The sequence below is a fragment of the Schistocerca nitens genome, chromosome 2 (assembly GCF_023898315.1).
Source record: "Schistocerca nitens isolate TAMUIC-IGC-003100 chromosome 2, iqSchNite1.1, whole genome shotgun sequence".
Classification (NCBI taxonomy): Eukaryota; Metazoa; Arthropoda; class Insecta; order Orthoptera; family Acrididae; genus Schistocerca; species Schistocerca nitens.
In genome coordinates, this window is record NC_064615.1 from 972,831,898 (window position 1) to 972,855,811 (window position 23,914).

General features: G+C 40.1%; 1 protein-coding gene across 1 annotated transcript in view; it reads right to left on the reverse strand.

The window, feature by feature from the left end:
• The window catches only part of LOC126235481 (uncharacterized), a 109,661-nt gene extending 89,365 nt beyond the window's left edge, over positions 1-20,296 (reverse strand). Inside the window, exon 1 of the mRNA XM_049944202.1 lies at positions 20,172-20,296. Coding sequence (XP_049800159.1) covers positions 20,172-20,296 — 125 coding nt within the window. The remainder of the gene's footprint in view (positions 1-20,171) is intronic.
• Positions 20,297-23,914: the final 3,618 nt, after the last annotated feature.

Sequence of the window (23,914 nt, forward strand, 5' to 3'; positions counted from 1 at the left end):
TGCACAATGGACAAGAATGGATGCAGGTGATCAGACAGGGTGCTTACGTGAGTGTCACCTGACAGAGTAGTTTCTAAATCTATCAGGGGTCCCACATCACTCCAACGGCACACGCCCTACACAATTACGGAGCCTCCACCAGCTTTAACATTCCCCTGTCGACATGGATTCATGAGGCTGTCTCTGTGGTGTCACCGCCAGACACCACACTTGCTAGGTGGTAGCTTTAAATCGGCCGCGGTCCATTAGTACATGTCGGACCCGCGTGTCGCCACTGTCAGTAATTGCAGACCGAGCGCCGCCACACGGCAGGTCTAGAGAGACTTACTAGCACTCGCCCCAGTTGTACAGCCGACGTTGCTAGGAAAGGTTCACTGAGAATTACGCTCTCATTAGCCGAGACGATAGTTAGCATAGCCTTCAGCTTAGTCAATTGCTACGACCTAGCAAGGCGCCATTTATCCTTTGCTATGTATCTAATGAAGCATGTACAGTAACAAGACCAATGTTCACCAATTGTGGATTAAAGTTAAGTATTCCAGCAGCTACGTACTTTTCTTTATAGCATTCATTAAGTATCCTGTTTCAGACCTCACGCCATCCTACATGAGCTTATAGCGTGCATTTCGGCTTCCTCAAACAACACGGTGTTGGCACTTCTGCCGACACATCAGTCTCCATACCCGTACACGTGCATCCGCTCGATACACTTTTAAACGAGACTCATCTGACCAGGCAACATGTTTCTAGTCACCAACAGTTCAATGTCGGTGTTGACGCGCCCAGGTAAGGCGCAAAGCTTTGTGTAGTGCGGTCATCTAGGGTATACGCGTGAGCCTTCGGGTCCGAAAGCCCATATCGATGATGTTTCGTTGAATGGTTCGCAAGCTGACACTTGTTGATGACCCTGCACTGAAATCTGCAGAAATTTGCGGAAGGGTTGCACTTCTGTCACATTGAACGATTCTCCTCAGTCGTCGTTAGTACCATTCTTGCAGCATCTTTTTCCGTCCGCAGCGATGTCGGAGAATTATGTTTTATTGGATTCCTGATATTCATGGTACACTCGTTGAATGGTCGTAAGGGAAAATCCCCACTTCATCGCTACCTCAGAGATGCTGTGTTTAATCGCTCGTGCGCCATCTATAACACCACGTTCAAAGTCACTTAAATCTTGATAATCTGTCATTGTAGCAGCAGTAACCGATCTAAAAACTGCGCCAGACACTTGTTGTCTAAAGGCGTTGCCGACCGCAGCTCCGTATTCTGCCTGTTTACGTATCTCTGTATTTGGATAGGCATACCTTTGTCAGCTTCTTTGGCGCTTCAGTATAGTATGACTGCAAATATAAATATTTAACGATTCATATTTTATTTTCATAATCTTTATCTTGAAAAAAAGAAAAAAATATTTTTCGTAAGGAGGTTGAAAATAAAAATAAAGTGTACACAAGAAAATTCGATTAAATCAGTGCAGTCATTTTATTTATATAATTGCTTCTACATCTGTGACAAGTCTAATGTGTAACCAATAGAGCACTGCACGAATCAGGGTGATACTGGTCGTAGAAGCATGGAAAACAATAAATTGCGACATCAGCTCATGTAACGAACGCCGAACTTCTGCATGTGCATAGTTTTTTCAGTGATTCTACTGCAGAACAAACTTGGTTTGCATCCACAAACGATTCTCGGTCATCATACAATTTAGTTGAGTACCACGCATACCTGTTGTCAATATTGCGTGTGAATTGCATGCACAGCCACACAGCCATGAAGGGCCTATTTAATCCACGCTCCACCTAACCTTCGCCAAGCGGTACGAGTCCTGGGATCTGAAGCACAAGACAGCACCTTGTTGAGGAAGTCTTCCTTGTTGCTGAGCTGTGGCGCTAAAGATTGTACCGAGAGATTTGTTTGTGGCAGGATGTATTTTTGCCTATTCAGGAAAAAGACCACCACAAAAATCACCTCGTTGTTATTCTGGAAATTGCTGCCAGTCAATGATTTCTTCAATAAGGGAAGATGTAGAAGCCCCTGGGTAAAATTTGACAGCCAAAAGAAGCAGCGTGTGTGACCGTCACCTTTGCAGAACGATTTGGGGCGTTGCCGTGGAGCAAAAATATCCCCTTTATGTAGTTTCCCACCACACTCCATCTTGACAGCCTCTGTTAACCACACCAAGACATTTCCGTAATACGGTCTTGGGACAGTATCCTCCTTACGAGCATGTGTCAGCACTACGCCGCAGTCTACAACGAACAGGCGCAAAACCCAATAGGGCAAAAAATTGCAACCTTTTGACGAATTAAGCGATGCTAGCGTTCCAAGCGGCTAGCATATAGTTTCAGAAGAAGCATGCTATTTTTAATGCTGATTCTTCCATACTTCCCAATCACTAAATACGGTGGTTGATTGTTCCAATACGAATAGGAAAAATTAATTAAACTGATATCCCGTCTTCTGTTAATAGGCAAAAATTGCAACCTCTAAAATAAAAATAAATTAATTAAAATAAAAATAAATTAATTAAACTGATATCCCGTCTTCTGTTAATAGACAAAAACTTGCAACCTTTTGACGAATTAAGCGATGCTAGTGTTCCAAGCGGCTAGCATATAGTTTCAGAAGAAGCATGCTATTTTTAATGCTGATTCTTCCATACTTACCATTCACTAAATACGGTGGTTGATTGTTCCAATACGAATAGGAAAAATTAATTAAACTAATATCCCGTCTTCTGTTAATAGGCAAAAACTTGCAACATTTTGACGAATTAAGCGATGCTAGCGTTCCAAGCGGCTAGCATATAGTTTCAGAAGAAGCATACTATTTTTAATGCTGATTCTTCCATACTTCCCAGTCACTAAATACGGCGGTTGATTGTTCCAATAAGAATAGGAAAAATTAATTAAACTAATATCCCGTCTTCTGTTAATGTCAACTTTCAATAATAAAATTTCAGTGCAGTGTGATATATACGCTGCTACAGAATTCCTATTGGTTGGTTGGTTGGTTTGGAGGATCAAAGGGACCAGACTGCTACGGTCATCGGTCCCTAGAATTCCTATTACACGGTTATAGTTGTTGTAGAGGGCACTCAGGACAGCAGTATTTGGTAACAACCCCACGTCCGAAAATGCGCCATTTGGAAGATAATCGACTTTGAACGATGGAAGGCAATACACGCTGACAGAGGGCGGTGTATCGTGTGTCGCGATGGCTTTGGGAAATCGGCACCTTCAAGGCTAACAGGGCCCATTGTGGTAGTGAGCGGACGCGTCGCACTGTTGACATGGAAGTGTTAAGCCCTCCAGCTGGTCTACCTGGACTCGTCAACAAGTACCCGCATCATCACAAGTTCCGTGGGTGTGTCTCATAACAGCGTCTGGAGAGTTCTCCACGAACAGCAACTTCGCGCATACCAGCTCCAGATAGTGCACGCAATGGGTCCAGCTGATTTTGCGATTAGTGCGCATGGTTCCTGAGCCGTTGTGTCGACGTTCCAGACTTCCCTCGGATCATTATCATCTTAGATGAAACACATTTGACAATCGAAGGTCTTCTTAGCAATCATAAAAGCCACATTTGTGGTGAGGAAAACCCTCATGCCACACACCCCCATGGACTTCAATACAGTTTCGATATTAGTATGTGGGCTGGACTTATTCGTGGTCGTCTGATTTGACTGTGCATTCTTCCGTCTTGTGCATCGGGTCACAGCTACTTGGTCTTCCTACAAGACGTACTGTTGTAGTGTCCGCCCCCGGTAGCTGAGTGGTCAGCGCGACAGAATGTCAATCCTAAGGGCCCGGGTTCGATTCCCGGCTGGGTCGGAGATATTCTCCGCTCAGGGACTGAGTGTTGTGTTGCCCTAATCATCATCATTTCATCCCCATGGACGCGCAAGTCGCCGAAGTGACGTCCAATCGAAAGACTTGCACCCGGTGAAAGGTCTACCCGACGGGAGGCCCTACTCACACGACATTTACTGGTGTAGTACTTGGAGGATGTGTCACTGCATATCCGTCGGACGATAAAATTCCAGCACGATGGCGTGTCGATTGACTTCTCACGCGACTTCCGTCATCACCTTCATCCAACAAAAAAATGGCTCTGAGCACTATGGGACTCAACTGCTGAGGTCATTAGTCCCCTAGAACTTAGAACTAGTTAAACCTAACTAACCTAAGGACATCACACACATCCATGCCCGAGGCAGGATTCGAACCTGCGACCGTAGCGGTCTCGCGGTTCCAGACTGCAGCGCCAGAACCGCGCGGCCACTTCGGCCGGCTCATCCAACATACGTGAACAGGTTGATGCACGTGCAGCATACCTTTCGACGTTCAGTTGTTTATCTTTCAAACGGGGCATTTCCGTACATGGGCTTGTTACTAAATATTGCTGTCCTGAGTTGCCTCAACAACACCTATTACTACGTAACAGGAATTCTGAATCACCCTGTATAAGGTTCGCAGTAGCAGAGACGAAATCGTATCATCGAAAATCCTTTAAGACGATAAATTAATTGTTACACGGTGTGTTGAAGTGCGAAAGGCACTGACTGCGATTATATCCGCGCGCTTGGCATGTATTCTCTGATGATTTACAGTTGCCAATGGTAATTAGTTCATTTACGGGTTTTAGACTCATTATAATATATCTAAAACTAGGCACAATTTTTACATTCTTGGAGATTAGCTGCTACTTGTTTTTATTAACGCCCTTCTGGCCTTGTCCTTTCTTCTGCGCTTTGCGTGTACCTGTCATGTTTATGTGTTCTGCTTCGCAGTTATAAAAATGTATATTTATTTATTTATTACCAGGTTAGGGCCTTACGGCCCTTCTTACGTCTCATCAGGAGTAACATATACCAAAGACATTACAAAACCTATCGAATAATAATAATAATAAGACAATAAAAACAGTAGTAATAATACTAGTAAAGAAAACCAAAAATCTAGTAGATTAGCTTAGCATATTTGAAGCCATGTCTAGTATTATCAGAAGTGCAGCGGATGAACAACAGTGGCTGTTAGGAGCGAACGGAATATACAGTAAATAGGGAACTCTGCCCACGAGCCTACTTAAGATTGTGTGGGACGGGCACTGACGGGAATTAGTTGCGCAGGAAGTAGGAGAGATGGCTATTGTGATAGAACGTGTATCATTAGGTGTCTTTTGAAGTTTGCAAAGAATTTAATTTCTCTGATATTCTGAGGAAGATTGCTCCAAAGTGGGGTTCCTGATACAGAAAATTATTTAGCAAACACTGCAGAGCTATGTGATGGTACAGAGAGTATTTACTTTGTTGAGAATGAGTATGTGTTAAAGACAAATAAGAGGGAGTGCTATGACTGAGAAGACGATAAAGCAAACGTAGAGTGTGATGGTCTCTACGCTTATTGGACCATTGCCATGATAATTGTGCGTAGACTGGTGCTATATGATTGAAAAAGCCTACGTCAGAAATGTATCTTACACAAGCATTTATCTCCAGTTCTAGATTGTGAGAGCTTTCGTACTGGAAGTCCTTGGAGAATGCTATTACCAAAGTCAATTATGGGGAGTATTAGTATCTCTACGAGCATACTATTTTATAATTCTGTAGCGAGCGAAGTGGTCTTCTTACAGACTGCGGTTGTGCACTCAGTCCAGTCTAAATGACGGTCAAAAATTATCCTCAAGTTCTTTGCAGTAGAAGAAAAGGTTATTTCTGTACCGTTTAGGATTAACGGTGGAAGAGATTATCTGAACTGAGGGTAAATTTGTGGTAAGGTATCAAACTGCTAAGGTCATCGGTTCCTCGGCTTACACACTACTTAATCTAACTTAAACTAACTTACGCTACGGACAACATACAAACCCATGCCAGAGGGAGGACTCGAACCTCCGACGTGGGGAGCCGCGCGAACCGTGGCAAGGCGCCCTAGATCGCACGGCTACCCAGCGCTGAACTGATTGTAAATCTTCTGTGAGCGACGAAGATTGTTTGCGTTTTAGATGGAATTTTCAAACCTATGCTCTGCGCCCACACTGATAGGGCGGTGGGAGAGAATAGCTGACGCATTATTAACATATAATGAGAAGAGTAATGGGCCCAATACTGATACTTGTAGGATCCCTCCACTGTGGAGGAGGTCATTAAACAGTGTAGGCGGGTATGAGTGGAACCGTTGTACAGCACTTGACGAAAACCTTTGACTATATTCATCATAAGAATAAACGTGATGTAAACATTACGCCATGTATTCTTCTGCGTTTGCTTGAATCTCATTGGATTTCGTTTCACGTGGAGCTGAAGCCAAGTTGTGACCAGTACAGTCAAGTGCGATCATAACGTTACGTTTTATGCTGTGTTGCACGCACACATGAAGGGCTTATTTCAATAGTGGTACAAGTCCATTACCTCCACTTTTCTGCCTATATTGCTTCTGAAATTAATGATCCAAACAAACAGAAAGAAAGGTTCATCTCCAGCAAGAAACCATATGCTTGAATATTTCTGGTATCTCAACTGTAGATTTTTCAGCGCTCATTTAACTTTAGGTCTCTGTATCTTAAAATGAACAAAAATGGACTTGTACCACTATTGAAATAAGCCCTTCATATATTGTGCGATAATGTGCTGGACAACAGCTTTACCGGGGCATTAAACTTGGACAGCACTGGCCAACCAGCGGTCCATCTAGCCTGCAGTGATGTGAGAGTTGCAGTTCAGACGTAAATAGAGACGCGCAGAGAAACAATACTGCTCCGAATGTCATTTAATTTTTAAAGAGAATGAAATGATATTCGGCAAAACTCCAGCACTACTGCGCGCTTCTTAGCTGACCAAACAGAAAGCATAAAAAGCTCTCGTTCTCACTTGACATAGTATTATAACCACAAACAAGAGTGATGAAAATTTCTAACTTGAACATGGCGTAATTTTTCTGAGCGAGCCATGTGTGATATAAAAGTATACTGCAGGGATTTCACAATAGTATAAAATACTGAAGCCACTGAAGGTATTAATTACAGTCAGTCGTCTGGTAATCTCTTAGCTCCTTCCCTATCTGAATCCGAGAAATACATTTCACTACTGGAACTGTCATCTGCTACGTTGGTAACGAGTCGATCAACAACAGGATCCACGAAGCCACCCAGGCGCCGCATTTTCTCCTCTTTTTTATGACGTGTCATTGTGTATCCCGCCAACGTTCGACAGTGACATGAGAAAACTGCGTGCGTTAGTTCCAGTACGCCTGGCAGCTTAACAGTCTAGTTATTTCTCGGGCCAAATCCCTGAACTTGGTTCCAAATCAGTTCTGTTTGGTACATATTGTAATGGTACAGTGGGAAATGTAAAAATGCAGCATTTTTCTGGTGTGCTTGATGCTGTGAAAATTATTGTTTTTCATGTTTCTACGACACATGTGTGGTATAAAACACCAGTCCAAATAAAGAGTATTTAGTTTTTCACTTTTGGCTTAAGAAATTAAGTTGTTAAGTTTTCTTATCTAAGCAACCTCTGTTAATAGTCTTTCATAAAATATCGATAATTGGAAATTTATATTTGAACTGAAAACAGAAATTTCGCGTGCAATACGTAATTAATAAAAGAAGACGTGCATTATTTATAAAATTATTCACCTATTACGCTACCGATTCCGCTGAACATTAACTTGCATTTGCGTCTGAATTATATCTAATACGGTCCCTCGGAAAACTTTAAGACCGATTACCCCTGTAAATTTAAGACAAACATTAAGAGCAACCTATTTCTCGGCACTTTTTAACCGTGTTCCACACCGTTTCACTAAAGGACAGGAAGCGGCCTCAGCAATTTTCATACTGCGTATTAACAGCGCGATAATCAGAGCACAACAGTGCACAGGCTGTGACTATACTCGATTTTTGAAATAAAAACTACATAACCAAAGCGTAATTAAGAAAAACGTTGATGCCTGTTAATACATTTGAATATCTTAGTTTTATTTAACGTAACTTAGTAATAATGTATCTAATACATAATTAGGACCTACTGCCAAGACCGTAACACCAGTGCACGTGTGCTACGGCTTCTGATCACTCACCGCGTTTGTGTTTGTTTACATCAGGTTTATTCTTACGATGAACGGAGTATAGTAAATTCATGAAGTAGAATGTAAGAGTCGGCAGTGTAGAAAGCTTTGCTGAAATCTAATAAGTATATAAGAGTTACCTGTTGTTTATCCACAGCTTGCGTCAGTATATACTTCTATATCTTCAACATTCCCTATCCCACTACTAACATTTAGTCCTCCAGCATGTCCATGTCTGACTCCTTCTTATTTATGCCCATATCTTAAACCACAAAAAGTATATGTTCCATGCCATTTTACACAAAAAACAATTCCGTTTCACTTTCAGCTACCACTGCTGTATCATCAGTTAACCATTTTGTGCTAATCTGCAGTCTTTCATAAATAATAACAGGCCTTCGTGTAAGCCATATCCAACTGAAACTGCTACAATTTATAGCACCACAATAGACTCCGAAATACGATCGGATTTGTGTTTCGAATGTGCTTCTCCACTCCGTGTACACAATACATAATCTTTTCGTAGTGTGTTAATTCAGGCCGGCCGGGGTGGCCGAGCGGTTCTAGGCGCTACAGTCTGGAACTGCGCGACCGCTACGGTCGCAGGTTAGAATCCTGCCTCGGGCACGGATGTGTGTCATGTCCTTAGGTTAGTTAGGTTTAAGTAACTCTAAGTTCTAGGGGACTGCTGACCTCAGCAGTTAAGTCCCATAGTGCTCAGAGCCATTTGAACCATACAGGCCAGCCGATTGGTGGCGCTGCATTACTGGAGCTGCAGAAAGCTGTGGGTGTTTTGTGACTCGCTATCTTGGACTCGGACCACACCATGGCAATCACAAAGGACACTTCGCAGCACGCTGCCTGATGGTGGCTGACTATTCACTTTTGCGGAGGTAGGGGATTCACATGTTACCACTCCTTGGTTTGCCCGTTTTGGCTCTGATTCATAGTGACACACCCGGTATACAACACGAATTATACTCCAGGTAGTATCGGCGCAGTTAGTGGCACAGTGGTAAGTGGTACAGCTGTCAGTATATGCGTCACCGTACACCAGTTCGTAGACGACGTTTACCTGGTTGTTGAAATATGGGACCCCAGTCTCAGCCATCCGGGGTGCGCCCAGTTCTCGCCCCACATAGCACACAGTCTGCCCCAGCTAATTGTCATGTAGCTTCTACAGCAGTGGCAACGAGAATGGCTCTCGGTAGCAGTTTCGTTGCTTCATCTCAGCCTAGACGTTCACTCTGCCTCATTTACCGTTATCGGAACGACCCTAATATCCTTATCTGGAATACTAAATAAATCATCTTGAATAATAACCGCTTGGCTGCTCTTGTAGATAATTTATTAATTTTTCGTAGCCTAGAAGCCACATAATCTGGCTAAATATGGTGAATCATGACAAAGTTGCAACATAGAGGGGAGTGATGTCTATGTGTTGCAACTTGAATGTCATACTTCATCGTATTTGACCTAAAGATGTGGCTTCTAGGCTGCTAAACAGGTCGTTAAATATATTATTTACAAGAGCAGACAAGTGGTTATAATTCAGGGTGTCTACTTATGTCTAAGATTGTCCCACATACAAGGAAGTGTGTACTAAATAAATCATTTTCCTTGAATGCTAAAATTTTTTTATTGTACTTCGATGTGATATGTTGATTAAATTGAACTGACTTTTTTTTTTTTACTTACGAGGGGCGTGTGCAAAGTCCGAGAGATGGCACCACCGGCGCGTATCGAGGTCATGTTTAGTTAGTAGCATCTTTGGAAAGAACGCACAACAAATATCTTTGCGTTTAGAATGCGTGTGAATCAAGGAAGTCGAGTGACTGTCAAAAAATGGACGAAAAATAATTTCGTGTAGTGATTAAACATTACTTTATGAAAGGCAAAACACTCCAGGAGACTAAAGAGAAGCTTGATAAACATCACGGTGACTCTGCACCTTCGATTAGAATAGTTTATAAGTGGTTTCAAAATTTTCGGAGTGGCCATATGAGCACAAGTGATGCAGAACGTTCTGGACGCCCTGTGGAGGTTACGACTTCAGAAATCATTGATAAAATTCATGATATGGTGATGGATGACGGAAGATTTAAGGTGCGTGAGATTGCTAGTGCTGTGATCATCTCGACTGAACGGTTACATAATATTTTGCATAAACATTTGGACATGAGAAAGCTATCCGCAAGACGGGTTCCGCGATTGCTCACACTTGACCATAAACGGAATCGTGTGAAGTGTTGCAGGGATGGTTTGCAGCTGTCCAGGAAGAATCCGCAGGACTTTAAGCGTAGTTTCGTCACTGTGGATGAAACATGGATACATTACTATACTACTGAGACCAAAGAACGATCTAAACAATGGGTTACCAAGGGAGAATCTGCACCAGAAAAGGCGAAGACCATTCCTTCGGCCGGAAAGGTTTGGCGGCCGTCTTTTGGGATTCGCAAGGGATAATCCTCATCGACTATCTGGAAAAGGGTAAAAATATTACAGGTGCATGTTATTCATCATTACCGGACCGTTTGAAAACAGAGCTGCAAGAAAAACGCTGGCGATTGTACCGCAAAAAGTCCTTTTCCTTCACGACAATGCACCAGCACACACATCAGTCAGTAGTGGTCGCAAAATTAATGGAAATGGGATTCCAACTCGTTTCCCAGTTCCCCTATTCTCCAGACTTGGCTCCCTCAGACTACTATTTGTTCCCCAATTTGAAGAAATGGCTAGCAGGACAAGATTTTATTCAAACGAGGAGGTGATTGCCGTAACTAATAGCTACTTTGCAGACTTGGACAATTCCTATTATTCGGAAGGGATGAACAAATTAGAACAGCGTTGGACGAAGTGTGTAAGTCTAAAATGAGACTATGTCGAGAAATAAAAATGGTTTACCCCAAACACGTAAGTAGTTTTTATTTTTGCACGGACTTTTCAAACGCCCCTCGTACAATTCGTTCTCCTTACTGACTGACCCAATCATTTTATTACCATTAAGCCCACCCACATTCTTTAAAGAATCGAACTCGCATATACAGGGTGAGTCACCTAACGTTACCGCTGGATATATTTCGTAAACCACATCAAATACTGACGAATCTATTCCACAGACCGAACGTGAGGAGAGGGGCTAGTGTAATTGGTTAATACAAACCATACAAAAATGCACGGAAGTATGTTTTTTAACATAAACCTACGTTTTTTTAAATGGAACTTCGTTAGTTTTGTTAGCACATCTGAACATATAAACAAATACGTAATCAGTGCCCTTTGTTGCATTGTAAAATGTTAATTACATCCGGAATATTGTAACCTAAAGTTGACGCTTGAGTACCACTCCTCCGCTGTTCGATCGTGTGTATCAGAGAGCACCGAATTACGTAGGGATCCAAAGGGAACGGTGATGGACCTTAGGTACAGAAGAGACTGGAACAGCACATTACGTCCACATGCTAACACCTTTTTATTGGTATTTTTCACTGACGCACATGTACATTACCAAGAGGGGTGAGGTACACGTACACACGTGGTTTCCGTTTTCAATTACGGAGTGGAATAGAGTGTGTCCCGACATGTCAGGCCAATAGATGTTCAATGTGGTGGCCATCATTTGCTGCACACAATTGCAATCTCTGGCGTAATGAATGTCGTACACGCCGCAGTACATCTGGTGTAATGTCGCCGCAGGCTGCCACAATACGTTGTTTCATATCCTCTGGGGTTGTAGGCACATCACGGTACACATTCTCCTTTATCGTACCCCACATTGAACATATATTGGCCTGACATGCCGGGACACACTCTATTCCACTCCGTAATTGAAAACGGAAACCACGTGTGTACGTGTACCTCACCCCTCATGGTAATGTACATGTGCGTCAGTGAAAAAGGCCAATAAAAAGGTGTTAGCATGTGGACGTAGTGTGCTGTTCCAGTCTCTTCTGTACCTAAGGTCCATCACCGTTCCCTTTGGATCCCTACGTAATTCGGTGCTCTCCGATACACACGATAGAACAGCGGAGGAGTGGTACTCAAGCGTCAACTTTAGGTTACAATATCTCCGGATGTAATTAACATTTTACAATGCAACAAAGGGCACTGATTACGTATTTGTTTATATGTTCAGATGTGCTAACAAAACTAACGTGGTTCCATTAAAAAAAAGGAGGTTTGTGTTAAAAAACATACTTCCGTGCATTTTTGTATGGTTTGTATTAAACAATTACACTAGCCCCTCTCCTCACGTTCGGTCTGTGGAATCGGTTCGTCAGTATTTGATGTGGTTTACGAAATATATCCAGCGGTAACGTTAGGTGACTCATCCTGTATAAAACAGTTTCAACCATCTGATTTCTCTACAAATACGTAAATGTGCTAAATATACGGCGTTCAGCATGGTTCTGGTTGAAGACACGAAACTGTAACTGTGTTGGTTTTGTTAATTTCGGATTATTCCCTAGATGGATATAGTCTGGGTAACTTGAGCTCTGGTTTAAGGAAACCAGTTTTTATTGCATCTCAGTGTATATGACGTCATATCATCTGAACTATGCATCGTACAACGATATAATTTTGTAGGTACTTTCCGTGGTATATGTTGATACTGTCTGCAAAATGTATTACAAATAGTGTTAGTAATAAAGAAGTAATAAATTTAAAAACTGACGCTGAAGTTTTACTGCAAGAACAGCGAAAATATAGTAAGAGATAAGCTTTTTTAATTTCATTATTTGGTGATGGTGGGATGGAGGGGCTGTCAGCGAGATGAAGTTTCGAAACGGTTTGAAATTACGTGTAAAACTTGTTGGTAGTCGCTAAGTGCTCTCATTCTCAAATTCTGGGTGAATATAATCTGCATAATTTGTGCGTCGTGAGTTATGCTGCCTTGAGAGATATACATAGATTCTAACTTTAATACTTGACTTACGTGCTATACTTTTATCGCATGGTTATACTTCTTAATGGCTAGATTGTGACTGTATTTTAAAGCATTAAATTCTGTCGATAATTATATGAAACACTGAAAATCAAATTTCTCTTTTCCCTGGAAGCCGTTACACATGCAGTCTGCAACATGGTGACCAGGGACAGTTTTCGCTGTTTACTAATATTGATTGGAACTTAGTTGGATTGATTCACGCGGACTGCTGGGCGACAAAGGCCGAGGTGTGGCAGTAATTAGTTGAGAATCTCCTGAAACAGACATGTAAATACTGAATTATCAGTCGCTGGGTATTGATTTAATTCAGTTAACAATTGAAGCTTAAGGAGTCTATTCTCACCATGTAGTGATGGAAATGAAATTGAAACAATTAAAAAACCTAGTATGAGATATGCTCTTATAGACTGGTTGATACCAGATTAGCCTCGATTCCGTTTAAAAAGAGTTGAACCTGAAGGGGATTGCAAGCTAAATGCATGTAGACGAGTCCCTGGCCCTAGTTTCTGCGTTCGTGACAGTTTACGCCGCCAAGTCGCTTTTGCAACCACTGTCGGCTCGCCGTTGACAGTCGATGGCTGTCTTCTCATACTAGACTGTCTGCTGGGCTGTGTGCTGCTTCAGCGATTTTGGAAACCGGGAATATGGGTATTACTGTTTCCCATCCGAACAGCTCCTTCATCATCTGCGCCTCCTACCGGAATATCTCTTCTTCCTGTTCGTCAAGAGCCCATCTTCCACTCTTCAGTTGCTTGGGTGCCATAATTTTTGTAACATTTCTCCTTCTGACTTGCGGCGATCTTTCTCTCCACCCTTTCATGGTTTCATAGTGTCTATTTCCACACAACTGCAGCCAAGATATCTGCCTTTTGCCGTTCTGTTTTTTCGCTATAGGACGCTCTTCAGTCCCACGGCGTGAAATGGCCAAGCTCTTTTCTCCCGGGACTTTCCTTCTATATGGGGCTTTATTTCTGTAGGGATAATTTGCCATCATGACAAATCTTACTGTTCTTAGCAAGAAGTGTTTCTCACAAAACAAGTTGTCCTTATCTCTGCGAAAGGGCTGCTGTGGTCGTAGTATTTCCACAGCGGCTTAAGCAACCTCCTGCTCACATGGTTGTGACACATTCTGTGTACCGCTTGCTGGCAGCCGTCTTAACAGGACACAGTTAGACACAAAGGGCATCCGCTGCTATTGCTGTTCAAGGCCCATTCAGTTGAGGCTTCCTCATCCCATTCACGCTATGTATTCACTACAGCACATTATAATCTTCTGAGAATGTCTCAATCAGCAAATCTGTGATAAAAAGTAAGAAAGAAAGGGAGACTGTAACGATAAGGCCGTAGAGAAAACTTCTTATACGTAGCACTACTGATTTACCTATATGAATCACGTACAAGGTATTATCCATTTCTACCGTTAGGTGGAATAAACATTTTTGTCGTTGACTGGTGCTACAAACTTTTTATTCTAAATGACAATCAACAGGTTACAGGGAAACGTCACTTTTTATTACAAAATAGGGAAACTTAGAAAAAATTTCTTTAGGGAACGAATCCCGTCTCCCATAATAGTTGTCCTATTGACGAGAAAGGAGGAAAAGCCATGTACCCAGCGTGCTTATACCAACTTCAATGGGCCGTGCGCATGACAGGTGTTTTCATTTACGTATTCTGACACATACAGCGCCACCTATTGATCAATTTTCATACTATTATTTTTCTGCAATACGTTTTCCCCCTTCTCTGATAATATTCCGTTGCAATTTGACGTCATTCTGAACATTGGTGTTATTTTTATAGTGTTTTGAATGTTTCTTTAATTATAATAACCCTGTATTATAGTTTAACGAATCTTAATGTAAAACTCTATGCCCAAGTTATGTGAAGGATAATTCTACATTCCAACCCATTTTCATGTCTCACTCACTGTGCTGTGTCAGCTTATCAGGCAGGCAAAGGGAACAATACGAAGAATTCAGTAGAATGTCGTAAGTACCATCAAGGTAATGTTGCCCTTCAAAAGGGTGTGTGTGTGTGTGTGTGTGTGTGTCTGCATGCATGAGCGTGCTCATTGTGACTGAATACAGTGCAGTGCAGTATGTGTTTGTGAGTGATTGGGCAGTAATCAGTGATAACTTCTTTGTAAATATATACAAAAGACACTGTGCTCACCATGACCAGTTTTCAATACAACGTAACATATTAATATAGACCAACATAAGATAACATGGCTGTATGCTTGCATCAGTAATTTAACAAAAATTGTTACCATTATCAGTTAAACTGAAATGTTCTGATATCGTTTTGTAAATGATATATGGATGAACAAACAACTAACTAGATTTGTATGAATCTATTGGTTCAAGTTGTGACTCATTAACATGTTTGTTATAGGATACAACTTTTTTCAGGACGTTTTAATTATAATTTATTTAATCCAAAACTACAATATCTGAAATAATGTTTCTGACACTTAAGTTTCAGATAAAACATTGAAATGTTAGAACGACTGATGAAATTTTCTTTTTTCGTGGTGTATAGAGATGTCCAAAATTTCTATATGTGAAGATTGGAACAAGTCACATATCACACCAGTTGGGCCAAGTTTTCAATTGGACTATGAGGAATTATACGAGTGTGACCCAGTGGTCTCTAAACTTTCTGGGTGCAGAGCTATCATTCTTAGTACAGAGCTTGATTGTGTTAATGGGTTCCTATCATCTGCATCGTCTGTCTTACTGTAATTAAGCAAGAACTTCCCATTGATCTGTAAATGATTAAGTATTATTCGTTAATTTCTGGCTATGAACCTTATATCATTCACTGTAATGGGATCTGAAGTACAGAATTATCATTTCAGCACCATACTGAAATACTTCATTGGAATATGTCAATACAACAAGAATAATTCAAACACATATAAGCTACAATTTGTGCAACTTCTTTTGTGTATTGTGCAATTAAAATGGTAACAGGCAGTGTACTGCTGCTGAAATAGTTTTCTTATTTTGTGTATTTCTTTATGTACCCTGCAAGAACCTGACAAGCATTTGCAACAGTATTCCTGAATCTGTCACCTTGAACATGTACTACTGTTGTCAAAATAAACCACATGTATATCTATAAATACACACAGTCTTCCTGAAAATTCAATATTTAATATCATGTTGAAGGGAATACATGATCATATTTGCAGAGTCATGGGCATCTATAAAAATTTTTTCAAGAGGGGACAAGGTTCAAAAACTGCCATTCATTTGTATAAATGATTTGGTGAGTTTGAGATCTAATCGTGATCCAAGAACTAATTTGTCAGGATTTCCACAAAATGTACTGTAGCTCAATGTATGTAGGGCTACATTTCATTAGTGTATACTAAGTTTAATGTACCAAAACTACGTTCTTCTCATGATTAAACCCAGGGTAGCCAAGGAGTTACCCACAAAAAATACTTTCATTTATATAGGCTACTATTAACGTTATGTTTACACAGAAAATGAAACAGAACAAAATCAGAATGATAGCGAAAATTTTTTTGGATAGCAACAAAACTAACCAGGAAAATATGCTTAGAAATCTTCACATATGGCTATGTAAATGGATTCATTGCGTTATTTCCATTCTTTCTATTATTCAGTATTGGCTAGTGTTATAAAGAAAGCAAATGCCAATTATTATTCAAATTATAGAACTTTGTCATTACTAATAATGCTATGGAAATATTAATAGCTAAAGTAACCAACATATAGGAGAAAACCAATTTGCATTTAGGAAAGCAAAAGAAATGGTGAAAGGTGTAAGGGCATATTAGAAAGAATAATTGAGATGAACTAAAAAACATATGCTGCTTTCTTCGACCTAGGGTAGGCTTTTCGTGGAATGAACTGGGAGATGTTCTCTGGAAAAATGGAACAGACTGCAAAAACAAAAGATTGGCTCTGAAGCTATATAAAACTGGAGTATCGAAATAGATACCAATGGCACTACGAAAGAGGCTAAGATAACAAGAGAAGTCTAACATAGCTATTCTGTCTCTCCTTATTAATTAGTAGAAAGTGCAATACAAATAATCAGTACAGAACCAAAGGGATCAAAATTAACGGTAACAGATACAATGTATTTGATTTGTGAATGATAATATGTTCAGAGCAGATTCTGAAAGGGACATGAGCTTTATGTTAAAAATTTTGCCTCACGCTTGGGACAACCACAAACTGAAAATAAACGCAAACAAAACTAAAATAATTGTAACAGATAAATTGAACAGACCAATAGATTCAAACATTAAGATAGAAATTAAAATGCTAGTGGAAGTTAATGAACTTTGATATATGTGAAGTAAGATAACAGATTGCAACAGAAGTGTAATGAATATTAAAGAAAAACTGCAATGATTACAAGTATTCAGAACTAAGAGTAATTTATAATAAGCATTCACATTAATACAGAAACAAGAAGAAATCATCAAGACATTTATTTGGAGCATTTTAAGCTACAGTTGCGAAGGGTGGGCTCTGGGAAATAAGAAAAAAATTAGAAGCAGTGGATGTAGAGAAGAACAACAAAAACATCATAGACTTAGAAAAATCTAATGAACAAGTACTAAAACACATCACAGAGAAAAGCATTAATGAACATGCTACACATAGGAAAAGTTAAAGTAACTGGAGATCTAATTCGACCTAATAACTTCATAAAAAAACATCTTGGAAGGAAAAATCAAAGCCAAAGAGACAGGTCCACAACATCTATATTACAAAATATCATCACTGGAATGAACTGCTGCAGTTAGAACCAATTGGTACAGATGGCTACATCAACAAAGTTTTGCCTTCTGTGTCTGATGATGAGATTAATAAAATGTATTTTCAAAGCAATATTTTTTTAGGTTTTATGGGTAAGACGTAATCCAGGCCTAGCATTCTACTACATCAGTGGTTCCTAACCTTTCTGAGACCATTACCTCTGAGTGAATTTAGGAATTCGCTAGTACCATCCCCTCATTCCCCTAATCAACATTAGCTCAACATTAGCATTAATTAAACTTTAGAATGAAAAAGAATTCTCTTTAAATACTTTATTGTTAAAACAGTGAAAAAGTAATGATATTTAGTTTTTGTAAGTGTTTTAACCTTTCAGAGACCATTACCCCTGAGTGAAATCAGATATTCGTTAGTACCCTCCCCTCCTTCCCCTAATTAACATTAGCACCAAATTAAACTTTAGAACAAAAAAGAATTCTCTTTAAATACTTCATTGTTGAAATGGTGAAAAATTAATATCTAGTTTTTGTAAGTTTTTTATTAAATCATGAACTAATTAGTCAATAGACAATTTATAGTGCTTATATCTAACAACTTTTTTGTGGAATGATGAAGCATTTTTTATAGAATGATGAAGCAATTGTAAGTGTATCATGAGTGATACCAATAACTTCTCCTAAGAAAAGAGATTGGACGCTTGTTACTAAACATGCTCCCTCTGCATCACTCCTGTCCCTAGCGACAAGTGCTTCACCCCTAATAATAATAATAATAATAATAATAATAATAACAAAATAATATTGTAATGGTAATACAGTGTAGAACCTATAGCAGTTTAGTAGTGATAACATAGTTACTGTTGTACTGACAATTAGTTCGTTTATTGTTGTAAAATGAATAATGAATCAATTTCTCATCTACCTACACCTCGAAGGATGCAAATTCATGAGACATTTAAGCATTTTTGACAATACTTGGTTGTAACAGCCAAGTAACTACCTACTGTGTGATTGATGGATGTATGGAAAGCAGATGTTAAGTCTTACGTCTGTAAATAGTGGAAGTTTAATTTTAAATCTTGTACATAATCTGACTGTTCTTAACTGAGGATCACTGAAATGAATAATTTAATTTTTGACAATACTTGGTTGTAATAGCCAAGAAACTAGCAAATGTCTGAATGATGGATTTAATGAAAGCAGATGTATTAAACCTGTAAATATTAGAAGTTTAAATTTAATTCATGTACATAATTTTACTGTTTATTGACTGAGGATCATTAAAATTAATGAAAATCAAGTTTTATAATTACATTTTTGTAATGTGTTTATCTGACATGTACCACACCCAGGAGGATTCCCTCTTTTATGGGCCTAAGGAATGAATAATTAATCTAATCTAATCAGATATAATATATATGTCTCAGTTTTACTGACATAGAAGCATGATACAAACTATGTGTGTAGTGGGTGGACTATGCGAGGAAGAGGTTCATGCATTCGTTTCACAAACTGCAAGCTTCACTACATTGTCTCATCTGTTAGTATTAGTATTTGAAGTAAAAAAAAATGCAGTCATTGGTAACTTTTGTAATCTGTATCACAGTCTTACAAAATGGTGATCTTTTAAAAATAATGTAGTTTTGTGACTGAAACAAAATTGAACCCTTATGTTTTCGCCCCTCAGTAAATTTCGTTTTACCCGTCCGAGTATAGCAACCCCAGGCTGGGAACCACTGTATTAGATAATTGCGGGAAAGCCACAAACCTACTTTGAAACTGGCCGCTATAATAAACTTTTAACAGACTAATATTGAACCAAAGCAGTCTTCGTCTCCCATATTTATCGTGCAGCCATTCCAACTGAATTGTAGGATTCGCAACACTGGGATTGCATGTCCCTCTGTCTTACAACCTACGAAGACGCCAAACAAATACCGAAAAATACGAAAAATATCGGTGTCGGTTTTAACCCGTCAAATTTTCCACCCCTACTGCCCGCTGCACGGTAGTAAAATTCGCATAAATATTGTTCGTTAACGAAACTAAAATTTTCTTGCGTAGTGGCCTATTTGATAAGTATCCTGACTTCTGCAATTAGTACGGTTATCGTAAGGAAAGGAAACAGTACGAAATAATTAAGCATAGCAAAGTAACACAGCAGAAAACAATAGCTACCTCTCACAGTACTTTCAGCTGGCTGATGTTAGCTAAAGTCAAAAACAAAAAGAACAGCGGCTCAAGCCTTCAGACTTTTACCGACTTCTAATGATTCATGTCTTGGGAGACTTATCTCTGATCTGAATGTTGACACTGTAAACATTACTACTTTACGATCCGCAAGCTCAGAGAGCTGCAGCTAGATGTCTAGTTTGTGGTGTGGTCTGACCTGCGTATATCCCTGTATGTGAGCGTGGGCAGCGTCTCCTTGAGCTGCTCACGGACGTGGGCCCGGTACCGCTGCGAGAAACGGTCCACTCGCTTGCTCGTCACCTCCGCTGTGCGCTCAGTCATGTTTCTCTGCAACAGACCATGCCTTCTTAGAACACAAGTTTGTGAATGAGAAGTTCGTAGCCGAATAGCTTAACTCGTACACTGCGAGCTGCGAGCCAACAGTGCTAATTAACTGTAGTTCAGAACTGAGCTTTAACTTTTAACTACCTTTCAAATGCTCCACAAATATCCACTCAGATCTCGATAAGATAACAAAGTAATATAGCGACTGGCAACATGTTTTAAACTTTCAGGAATAGTGATGGATTAAATTTTCACTGCCAGTATTTGGCCATCATGCGGAGGAGAGGTGTTGGTGTTAAGTTTCTGATCACCAGTCTTCGCGCCAATGTCCCGGATTATATTCCAAACTTATCTGTAGTCTCTCTTTGAAGTGAGGGCATGTGACACTGCTGATATTGGTCCGTCGGTTGGAAGCTGACATCAAGACCGGCGGACTCCTTGGCCGTATTCGAGGATAGTACCGGGTTTCACCCTCCAACTTCTCTCATCATCATCATACAACACAAACATAAAACACGCATCCGTTATATTCACCCACACTCTGCAAATATACAAACAACAAAACCCTCAAATATTCACAAGGAAAGACGCCATGTGTGGGTAGGAATAGCACCTTTATAGACAATCGACTGAAACCATCCCATCGGATTCCCAGCCAAGAAGAAGAATAAGAAGTTACATTTTTACTGCTTACAAATCACTTTCGCGTCCCATCTCAGAACATGCTCGAATGTGTGCGCCATGTTTGAAATAGGGTTAACAACAGATATTGAGCGTGAACAAAGAAGAACTTTACGAACTGGAAGAGGTATTTGTTCATTTGACACACGAGAAAGCGTCAAGGAAATATAATAATAATAATAATAATAATAATAATAATAATAGAAATGAAAGAGGAAGCCGCCTGGTAGAATTTTGCACAGAGCACAACTTAATCATAGCTAACACTTGGTTTAAGAATCATGAAAGAAGGTTGTATACATGGAAGAACCCTGGAGATACTAAAAGGTATCAGATAGATTATATAAAGGTAAGACAGAGATTTAGGAACCAGGTTTTAAACTGTAAGACATTTCCAGGGGCAGATGTGGACTCTGACCACAATCTATTGGTTATGAACTGCAGATTAAAACTGAAAAAACTGCAAAAAGGTGGGAATTTAAGGAGATGGGACCTGGATAAACTGACTAAACCAGAGGTTGTACAGAGTTTCAGGGAGAGCATAAGGGAACAATTGACAGGAATGGGGGAAAGAAATACAGTAGAAGAAGAATGGATAGCTCTGAGGGATGAAGTAGTGAAGGCAGCAGAGGATCAAGTAGGTAAAAAGACGAGGGCTATTAGAAATCCTTGGATAACAGAAGAAATATTGAATTTAATTGATGAAAGGAGAAAATATAAAAATGCAGTAAATGAAGCAGGCAAAAAGGAATACAAACGTCTCCAAAATGAGATCGACAGGAAGTGCAAAATGGCTAAGCAGGGATGGCTAGAGGACAAATGTAAGGATGTAGAGGCTTGTCTCACTAGGGGTAAGATAGATACTGCCTACAGGAAAATTAAAGAGACCTTTGGAGATAAGATAACCACTTGTATGAATATCAAGAGCTCAGATGGAAACCCAGTTCTAAGCAAAGAAGGGAAAGCAGAAAGGTGTAAGGAGTATATAGAGGGTCTATACAAGGGCGATGTACTTGAGGACAATATTATGGAAATGGAAGAGGATGTAGATGAAGATGAAATGGGAGATATCATACTGCGTGAAGAGTTTGACAGAGCACTGAAAGACCTGAGTCGAAACAAGGCCCCCGGAGTAGACAACATCCCATTGGAACTACTGACGGCCTTGGGAGAGCCAGTCCTGACAAAACTCTACCATCTGGTGAGCAAGATGTATGAAACAGGCGAAATACCCTCAGACTTCAAGAAGAATATAATAATTCCAATCCCAAAGAAAGCAGGTGTTGACAGATGTGAAAATTACCGAACTATCAGTTTAATAAGTCACGGCTGCAAAATACTAACTCGAATTCTTTACAGACGAATGGAAAAACTGGTAGAAGCCGACCTCGGGGAAGATCAGTTTGGATTCCGTAGAAATACTGGAACACGTGAGGCAATACTGACCTTACGACTTCTCTTAGGAGAAAGATTAAGGAAAGGCAAACCTACGTTTCTAGCATTTGTAGACATAGAGAAAGCTTTTGACAATGTTGACTGGAATACTCTCTTTCAAATTCTAAAGGTGGCAGGGGTAAACTACAGGGAGCGGAAGGCTATTTGCAATTTGTACAGAAACCAGATGGCAGTTATAAGAGTCGAGGGTCATGAAAGGGAAGCAGTGGTTGGGAAGGGAGTAAGACAGGGTTGTAGCCTCTCCCCGATGTTATTCAATCTGTATATTGAGCAAGCAGTAAAGGAAACAAAAGAAAAATTCGGAGTAGGTATTAAAATCCATGGAGAAGAAATAAAAACTTTGAGGTTCGCCGATGACATTGTAATTCTGTCAGAGACAGCAGAGGACTTGGAAGAGCAGTTGAATGGAATGGACAGTGTCTTGAAAGGAGGATATAAGATGAACATCAACAAAAGCAAAACGAGGATAATGGAATGTAGTCGAATTAAGTCGGGTGATGCTGAGGGAATTAGATTAGGAAATGAGACACTTAAAGTAGTAAAGGAGTTTTGCTATTTGGGGAGCAAAATAACTGATGATGGTCGAAGTAGAGAGGACATAAAATGTAGACTGGCAATGGCAAGGAAAGCGTTTCTGAATAAGATAATATTTGTTAACATCGAGTGTAAATTTAAGTGTTAGGAAGTCTTTTCTGAAAGTATTTGTATGGAGTGTAGCCATGTATGGAAGTGAAACATGGACGATAAGTAGTTTGGACAAGAAGAGAATAGAAGCTTTTGAAATGTGGTGCTACAGAAGAATGCTGAAGATTAGATGGGTAGATCACATAACTAATGAGGAAGTATTGAATAGGATTGGGGAGAAGAGAAGTTTGTGGCACAACTTGACCAGAAGAAGGGATCGGTTGGTAGGACATGTTCTGAGGCATCAAGGGCTCACCAATTTAGTATTGGAGGGCAGCGTGGAGGGTAAAAATCGTAGAGGGAGACCAAGAGATGAATACACTAAGCAGATTCAGAAGGATGTAGGTTGCAGTAGGTACTGGGAGATGAAGAAGCTTGCACAGGATAGAGTAGCATGGAGAGCTGCATCAAACCAGTCTCAGGACTGAAGATCACAACAACAACAACAATAATAATAATAGTAATAAGAGCTGACAGATGCTGGAGATAAACGTTAATAATCATGCGGTAGCCTACCTACAAAGTTTCGAGAAATAGTATCTATAGAAATACTCCATCCTCCTCCGTATCACAGCCGTAGGGACCGTGAAGCGAAGAGTAGTCTAATTAGTGCTCGCTCAAAGGAATTTAACCGATCATTTTTCCCGCGCTCCATACGCGACTGGAACCGGAAAAAGCTCTCAATATGTTTCATGCATGCTAAGCACGCTCTGCCTAGCACTTCACAGTAGCTTGAAGAGTGTATATGTAGACGTAGATAGCGTTACAGGTGGAGAAGTTTTTTGTTCGGACAAT